This window comes from Melospiza melodia, chromosome 3, assembly GCF_035770615.1.
Source record: "Melospiza melodia melodia isolate bMelMel2 chromosome 3, bMelMel2.pri, whole genome shotgun sequence".
Lineage (NCBI taxonomy): Eukaryota > Metazoa > Chordata > Aves > Passeriformes > Passerellidae > Melospiza > Melospiza melodia.
The window spans coordinates 39,652,670-39,661,790 of record NC_086196.1 but is presented as its reverse complement, the minus strand read 5'-3'; the positions used below and the strand labels follow the sequence as shown (position 1 = coordinate 39,661,790).

Genomic DNA, 9,121 nt, shown 5'->3' with positions numbered 1-9,121 from the left:
ATTTCTTCCAGATGCTCTTGATTTACTGTGTACATCTCATACCAGGTGGGTTCAATATGCCCAGGAGATAGTGAGCTCATGTTCAGTGAGTCCCATGCGTTCTAGAAGCACAGACTTTGCTGTTCACAGAAGGTAAATGCAATAATCTGCAGGTGTACAATAAACCCAGCAGCAAGAACTTGTAGGTTAACATTGTCCAAGCCTGCACTATTGCCCATGTGGATTTGGCTAACACAGTCCCAGCAGTTCTTGTGCCCATGTTCAGTGCCAGGAATTTACAATGAAAACAAGCCTATAGATTTGTTTTAAGGACAGAGAATAAAAATTGACCAGAATAAGTGAATATTATTGTTCAGTATAAAGTTCATGAAAAATTTATTGATGTTTTCTTTCTTTTTTTTTTTTTTTTAATGGAGACTGTTTGCTTGTAACTGTCATTGCATGCTGATAACTTCATTGAATGATTCACTGTGCCAGGTCTTTTATTTCCCCATCCTTCCTAATCCTGCCTGCTCAGAACCATGGAGTACGTGAAAATTTTGGATTTCTCTGATGGCCTTTTGTTTCTCTCTTGCTATCATTTCAATGCTTCCCTGCCTACCTGTAGTGCAGTCCCACGTCCCACAGATTTTAATTGAGCAAAGGAACTCAGGATCATTAGCAAATGGTGCAAACTACATCCTCCAAGAGCGCTATCCAGGACTGAGGTGTGGGCCAGCATTCTGTGGGTGCAGCACACCGCCTCACACGCTTTAAAGTGGGTCAGAGCCGCGCCACCTCCACCCACCCATCTCGTGTCCCTGGTGTGTTCGGTGCTTCAAAGGAAACTGACACACTTTAAGTGCCTCGGAGTTTGTGCCAGCAGCTCTAGGACACAGTGGGACAGGTTTATTTTCTTAAGGCGAGCAGGTGGGCTGATGTGCACTTCCCTCTGCAGTCCTCAGTGTGGTAGGTGTGCAGCGTGTGCTTGTCCCCAGGGCCCGGCTGCCACCGGGCTGCTGCGAGGTGCTGCTACACGCTCAGGGCGCTGCGACCGGCAAGGACAGCGTCCCCAGTATGGAATCATCCCAGAGGAGGCCCATGTCCTTCGCGGGTGGCTTTGTGCCGGCGGCTATCATCTCCTGAGGGCTGCCTGGGGGCCGCACAGCCTGGCCTAGCCCCTCACCAGTGAGCCGGGTCAGCCGGAAGGCGCCGTGAGGTGCCGCCGCGGGAGCGCCTTTCCCGGGCGGGGGTGGGCATCCCTGTCCCCAGAGCTCCTCGGAGGGCTGCTGGGGGCCCCGGCGGCGGCGGCTCCCGGGCCCGTCCTGCCCCCGGAGCGCGGTGGGCCGGGCCAGCCGCGGGGCCGCGCCGGGGCCGCCACCTGACCGCGGGGCGCGGGCGGCGGGCGGGGCGGCCTCGCTCCGCGCCGAAGTTTCTCTGACTTGTGCAAAGAGAGAGGCAGGTCCCGCCGCGGCGCGGGGTGGGAGAAGCATCGCGGCGGAGGAGGAGCGGATCGGAGCGGGCGTGGAAGAGAGGTGGGCGAGGAGCGATGACCTTTGCGAGGAGCCGGCGAGGGAGCGGGGCAGAGGCAGAGCGAGCGGCAGCGCGGGGGGATGCTTGCTGAGAGCCGGAGCAGAGCCGCCCCGTAATGTCACCATGTAAGTCCCTTCTCCGGGCTCTGGGGCGAGGGCTGCGGCTGCCGCCCGGGGCGCTGGGGGAGCGGGGCTGCATCGCGGGGCCGGGAGCCCCGGGCGGCTCGGCAGGGCTTCCCACCACCCACGGGCAGGTGGTGAGTAATGTCAGGGCTGAGCCCTAGTGCAGGTAGGTAGGGCTGAAGGAATGGGGAAGCGGGGAAGTTTCAAGCCGGCAGCTCGGAGGGCAGGGCTGGCAGGGCTCTGCCCCGTCCGGGCTCCGTGTCCGTCGGCGGCCGCTGCCTTTCCAGGGCGCCCTAACCCCGTCCTTGGGACCGCTCTGGTGGATTTCCCCGTGCTTGCGGGCGAGTAGCGAAACACTTGGCCCCGCTGGCCGCCTGCCGTGAGCGGCGGTGCCCCCGCATCCTCCCGGCCCCGGCCTCTCGGCTCGGGGCCGCGGCCGCTCACGTCGAGGAGCCCTGGCACCGCAGGCAGCCCTCCAGGTGAGGTGCCTGCACAAGTAGGGAAAAAGTAGGGGAAGGGAGAGGGAAGGCAGGGCGGGCTTCACAAAGCGCTCGCATCCGCGCCGCGACTCGGCAGCGCTCGGAGCGGGGGCAGCGCACGGAGCGGGGGCGAGGGGCGGGCCGGGGCTCCCCCTCCTGCCGGACCGCACCAGCCCCGGCCGCACACTGCCCTGGCCTCCGGCCGCCTGCCCCGGGGTATTTCTCTTTTGCTGCCCGTGCCTCGACGAAGGTAAGGCGAGGTGCTGAGGTTTGGGGCTCGGCGTTCCGCTGGTGCGTTCACAGCCAGGAGCGAGATCCTGTACAATCGGTACAAGTGAAAAGGGCAGGGGGCTCTCACACAGCGCCGTCAAGTTAAGGCACAAATCGGGAGTGCCTGAAGATTTAGTGTTGCGGTGCTACCGGGTTGGAAACAACCAGCAGATTTGTTGCCTGCAACTGGGAAAAGTTCCCTTTGAAAGAAAAGCCAAGGGACTTAGATGGATCTGATAGGGCTGATACTGTTTAAATTAAAAGGCAGCGTCTTATTTTTTTTTTCATCTCTTTTGATGAGCATGAGGGTGTTTTCAAAGCTGGCTGTAAGAATAATTAGGAACAAGTAGTGCTTAACAAAATGAAAGTTTTAAGGGGTATTGTGTAATTAATCTTTCAAGACATTAATGTACTACAGTTTAAAGTGATGGTTTCAGAGTTAAAATCAACTTCTCTATTAATCTTGGGGAACTAAACTGTGAGTTACAATCATCTTTCACTTGCAGTTGTTACAATCATCTTTGACTTGCAGTTCTGCTTGGGAGTGATTAAAATTAAAATATTTTTGTTTACAATGTGTGTGAGAAAAAAATTGTGAAATTGATGTTATCTTTCTTTTAATTTTAAAGTGTCAGCAATGTTTTTCCTTAATAGCTTTAGACATGTCAAAGACCAAAAAAAAGTCATGTCAGCATGCCTGAGGCAGAATTCACATCCTACTCCAGGGAATTTTGACAAAGTTTTGAACACAGAAGATGGTGTATTCCAATTTGTATTGCGTGTTTTGGGTTGGTACAGTCTACAAATGAAATACTCCAGCATTATTCACATTTTGTGTATGTTGTCCTGCAGAGCTGTATATTCCCTAAAAGGGAATGCTGTTTTGTCTGCTAGCTGGCTGCTGTCCTGTAAAATAAGATTTAGTAGTTGGATGAAGCAAAACTCCCAGTAATTCCATCTTGAACTGTGTCAAGTTACTATCCATTTATGGTTTAGATAATTTACATGTCTATTTTGCTCTTCTGAAATGAATTGTGAATAAGCGCATTGTATCCCTATGTTATAGGAGATGAAAGTAGCTGTGGACTAGACTGGACTGAATTGGTAGCTGGAGTGCATAGATGGTCATGTCACACAGTGCACTGGGAAATGCAAGTCCACAGAAAAATAAGTACTTCAGACTTTAGAAAAGTCAGACTCTGCAGAAGGCCAAAACCCTCAAAAAAACCCAAAAAGTTGAGAGGGATTCCTGTTTCTAGACTATATCCATCTGTAGTAGATGTACTCCTACCATAGGTGTCCTAATAATTCCCAAATATGTTGGGTGAAATGTTTTGGTTCTGCAACAATCTAGAGTGATTTCTTCAGAGCTGATAGTGTGTTACCAGCTGGGGACAGAACAGGGCTTTTTCATTTAAACTGATACAAAATACAGAAGAAAACTCACTATGAGCAGTGTTCAGCAATTTTTATGTAACCAAAGACAAAGACTGAAATAATCCATATCTCCATGTCTGAGATCTTTGTTACAGATCCATCTCTTTGTTGCAGGGTCCATCTCTTTGCTTACCTAAATTCCTGGTGTGTTTTGCTACACTGCTATTCTGATATTCATCCCCTGTGCTGTTAATGAATATTAAATGACAGAACACATCTTTTTAATAGTATTTAAAATAAGAACACAAGACCAAAGAGGTCTCTTGGGTCATCAAATCAGTGCTGTCAGGGGACCATATCGTTCCTTGATGAGCTATAAACAAGCTTAGAACTTGCTGATTTTTTCTATTGAATACTATTGAGTTATTATTTGCTGATTTTTCTATTGAATTATTCATATGCTGTTTGTATTCGCTTCTAGATGTTGATTAACACCAGTAACCAAGAAAAAGAACCTTAAAATAAATATGGTGGCTACTAAGAGGTGAATAATATCTGTGTTTTTTTTTAAGCCTCGGAAATATTTATCAGTTATTGTCTGAAATGTCAAATTATAAAAATATCAGGGATTGATTTTGTTGGGGAAGAAGCCCTTTTGTTGGCAATTATCTGACTTCCATCCCTGACAACTTCTTTCTTGTGTGAACAGGAGTGTTACACATCACAGTGTAAGGCTGTGAGAAGTCAGCTTTCTGAATTTTGACTTTTTGGCTCTGCAAGGTCCTAGGAACATATAACTAACCGATTTCCTCACTAATTTATAGCACTCAGCTAGTGGTTATGCTTTGTAAAACAGTTTTTCAGCAATCCTTTCCAAAAGAAACAGCTCTGACTCATGGTGCCCACATTAGTGGGGTGTTTTGGTAGTGTGTGCTTCTGTGTTCATTCTTGTCGGAGTTTGATAAACCTTTTTCTTGTCAACTGAGACAATGTGGTATAAAGAGAATTGTTTTGTCCTTCAATGGAGAGTGGAGAAGTGGAGGAGATAGTTTGCTCTTTTTTATGTATTTGTTTTATTTATTTTGGTGGAGAATTGTGTATTTTTAATAACAGTTATGTAGTTATCTAGCTTTTTACTCTGGGGGAAAGTCTTTATAGCTACTCCTTTCTGCCTTATAGTTTGCACTTATTTATGCTCTGCTCTGTTGTTGCTTATCCATGTTCTTGAAATCTTTCTTGACTAGCACTTTTTACATGGGTGAGGGTGAGGAAACAGACTATAAATTATCATTCTCGAGTACCACGGAGTACTGGCTTGTAAGCATTACCACAATGCAAGTAAACAGTGACAGATAGAAATTGGCCAGATTAAATACCTCTTTCAGACTAACATAGAATTTCATTCACACCAGACCTAAGCAGCAGAAACTTGTCATGTTGTTTTTCCCTGAGTATCTCAAATGTGTTGTTTTGGATTCTCCCATTAGTAAATGAGCAAAATCTTTGGCTGAGCTCACAGTGATATCAAAAGTGATGATACAGACAATTTATCAGTTTCATGTAATTTAACACAAAATTATTCTGAATTAATAAATAATTGTTTGTTTCCTAGTCTAATAACTGTTTAATGTGCTTGCTCAAAGCAAACCAGCAACAAAAACCAGTAATGCAACCACTTCTACAAGTTTGCATTGGTAGATTAAGCAGCAGGATGCCATGTATCTCATCTGCAAACTCTTCTGTGGGCACAGGAAAATTCTTTTGTATCTCTGGTGTGTCATGCTGTTAGCCCCCAACATTTCCATTCCCCCACTCTGTGAGTATATATGTATGCCGTATGTGTTTGGGTGTGTGTGTAACTGTCTTCAAAGGACTTCTGTTCAAATTCAATTTTCTAAATTAATATTAAAGTTATTGTGGATTTATGAATTATATACATTGGAAAGTAACAGCTCCAAAACCTCAGCTTTCTACTGTTGAGATTTTAATAGGGATTTTTGGATCACTAAGTAGAAGGACAATAATTCTATTGTTTGATAATCCAGTTTTGTATGTCTGGCTTCATCAAAGAGATTCTTGTATTTCGGAGCCCCATGTTTTCTGAGCTTGCCTTCAACACTTGTCAAGTGTGACTTTGCAGTATCTCAGAAAAAATAAATCTGCTTCAGATTCCTAATTTGATACAACTACCCACAAAGAACTGAACTTCTTTTGTAATCAGATACCTATGCTGTGTAGCACTGCACTCAAGGGAAGCCTAACTGATTGCAGCAGTCTGCTGAAGTGTCATTTACCTGGGCCCATTGGCATCTAGCCCACAGGAGTGCTTTGATGAATTACTACTTTTAAAGCTGAAATATTACTTGTTCCTTTGCAGTGGTTTCCACTTGGGGAATAAACAGAAGCTTACACTGGAAATGGTTTTATATGTGCCCCCAGCTTTTACTGGTGGGTTCACAGCAATATCTATGGAGAAGAAGGAAGAGTTTTGTCCTTATTTACCTCAGTAGAGGGAGATAATATCTTACTGAACAAAAGCCAGTTATCATCACCAAATGGGAGAGGCAGGAATTGGTCAAAATAATGCATGTTGTATTTAGTTACTTGTTACTTCCTTTTGCTTGCTGCTAACTTGTTGAATAAAATGAGACGTGAATGTAGTGGAGCACCATTCATTTTGGGTGCATGGTTAAAGGTATGAAGAAGTTTATTAAGAGTTTTGCTTCCTTTTTTTGCCCACAGTGGAGGAAGCATTTTGGTTTAGCCGTTAAATATCCTCTAGCCTGCAAGGGAAAGGAAACTTTAACTTCAAGCTATAACTAGTAGAGACTTTTCTATAACTGCATTTATTTTATGAAATAATCAGTATGTCCCTGACTCCTCTGGCAGCATAGGTGAGCTCCTAGATTTTGGCAAGGAAAGTTTCAGGATTTTCATAAAAGTTGTCAGCGGAAGATATCATAGCTGTCAAAACACTAGAACTGAAAAATGGAAAGCTTTGTTAAGGGTAGAGGCAAATTATAATCTACCGTCTTTATTTAGTTAATAATAAATATATATATATGATGTATAATTAAATAAAATAAATGTGTTTATATGTGTAAAATTTCATATTTCAAAAAAACCTCTACAACTTAACTTTTTCAGACTGTGCTTCTTGTTTTTTTTTTTCACTGAAATACCACCCACATCTATCTGCTTAGAAGCCCAAGGCTGACCAGTCTTCCATTTTGCTGTCTGCTAAGAACCAGACAACATAATTTCTGACCCTTTTTAGCAGACTTTTGTCTCCATTTAAGCAATACTGGGGCCATCCATAATTTTCACTACTTTATTTACTGCAGGCTACTAGTTTGACTAACAACAGAGTCTTCCTCATTTTCTTGTCTAGTAAAACTCCCTGAATTCTTGGTTGCTTTTCTTTTTTCCCACAGGATGTCTCATGGAAGTGAAATGTGGTGCTATCACTGGAAATGGAAGCTGCATCACTGTCTCTGCTTGTTTACCACATATATTATATGCATGCAGCAAGCAGGTAAGTCAGCAATTTATCTTCTTGTATAAATAAATGAGCCAGGAGCCAAAGTTTTAATGACCAAGGATTATGCTTATGTATGGCTGAATTCTGTACAATATAACACTTTGATGAAAGTGATGCATTATGATCATTATTTGTGATTTTATAGCTAGGGCCCTGTGTTCTGCTACTGCTGAATTTTATTTTTGCCATTTTTACAGTTGTGCTGTTATTAATTGTCACTATTTTTTTCCTTTGAATTTCTTCTTTGAATTCTTAAATTTTGCTCTTTCTTTGTGTTTACGTTGTTAATGCCTGCCTCTTATGAATTTCTTCTGGTTGTTGAAATTCTGTGGGTAATCATGTAGTTCTTCCATTTTCCACAGTAATGTTTGTGCCTGCAGATTGTGCATTTAATAACCCTTCCCTGTAGTTCAAAGTGGTAAAATATCTGGAGTGTGCTCATTATTTTTAAAAGCTTTTATGATTCAAATAATAGAAACATTCTTCAGCAAATTATATGTAAGTTATATGTAAGATAACTGCACACTGTAAAGAACCATCAGTTTAAACTTTTCATCATCTTGATCTGTGGTGACACTTCAGCACAGCATAATGTAACATTTTGACTGTTTTCTTTAAACACATGAATGAGAGATTTCATTCAGTAAATGTCTTGTCCTAACCACTGAAGTGCAAAGTATTTTAGGAGATCCAGCTGCTTTGCCGGAAAAAAGATGTCTGGAGTTTATTCTGGAGCATATGAAAATTTTGGAGCAGCTTGTGGTGCCCAGCTAATTCTGTATCAGATGGATAGTTTTGCTTTGACAAGCTTGCCATTGGAAAAAAGATTGTTTATATATAGAAAGGGTTTCTAACTTCTTTGGTAATGTTTTTCCTTTTTAAAAAATGCTTTTTTTAATTTTTAAACCTACAATTTTTTTAGAGACAAACCAATGTTGTCAGTGTGCAGTAGCACTTTCCATATTCATATCATTTTAATAGGTGTTTTCTATTTCCATTAAACTGTAGCCAGAAATGCATTTAGGATCTGCTCTCACCTGTGGTTCCATTGACGGATGGATTTTGTGTCTTCGTGTTCCTGGTCCGTACTTGATCTTGGGCCATGCTGCTGCCATTCTTAGCACAAAGTAAATCAGCAAAACCTCCTCTAATTTACGTGTGCTGTGTGCTGTTACCTGGTGACTAGAACACTAGGATGCCAAAATTGTTATCCTTTGCTAATTCCTCTTCCTAACAAATAATTGATAACTGAAAGTGTAGGTGACACAGAAACCTACACCCTGTGAGCCAGAAGGTCCCAGTCAGTGCTGTGAGGACAGAGGAAGCCAACCACAAACTGACCCTGCATTCAGCTAATTGCACCATGGCTAGCTGTGCTGCTGCTGAACAAGTAAGGTCAAAAGCCCTGTGCCAAACTCCAGGATACACTTCTATAAAATCATATATGTCCCTGGCTAACCTCCTCAGCAATAAAATGATTGGTGCCATTGGACTGTAAAAGCAGCCAAAGTGTTCCAGTCTCAAGTGCATCCCTGTGGGGGCTTTTCCTTTGTTGCCTCCACAGGAATAGATTTGAAATCTTCAAAACTGTCAATAAATGGAAAAAATATTTCCCTGTCAGTCTGAATAATAAGTAGATAAATAAGGTACACTGGAAATGCCCAGGTTTAATAGAAAGATGTTTGCTGCTCAGTAGTGAAAGAGATGATGGGCAGTCTGTTCTCAATACTCAACTGAAATGAAAATGAGACATTTACCTTTACAGGAACCTGTCATTTGACAGTACTTGCCTGTAGACCCTCGGGGTTTGTATTTCTTTT

General features: G+C 43.4%; 1 protein-coding gene across 4 annotated transcripts in view; it reads left to right on the top strand.

Annotated features, from left to right (window-relative positions):
* The first annotated feature begins 1,416 nt into the window (after positions 1–1,416).
* ADGRG6 (adhesion G protein-coupled receptor G6) overlaps positions 1,417–9,121 on the top strand; it is a 110,474-nt gene continuing 102,769 nt past the window's right edge. For 3 of the 4 annotated variants that reach the window (XM_063151410.1, XM_063151412.1, XM_063151413.1), the window contains exons 1-2: positions 1,490–1,637; positions 7,195–7,295. In XM_063151410.1, coding sequence (XP_063007480.1) covers positions 1,636–1,637; positions 7,195–7,295 — 103 coding nt within the window. In that variant the 5' untranslated portion in view covers positions 1,490–1,635. Of the gene's footprint in view, positions 1,638–7,194; positions 7,296–9,121 lie in introns of all 4 variants that reach the window. The other variant, XM_063151411.1, reaches the window with a different exon arrangement.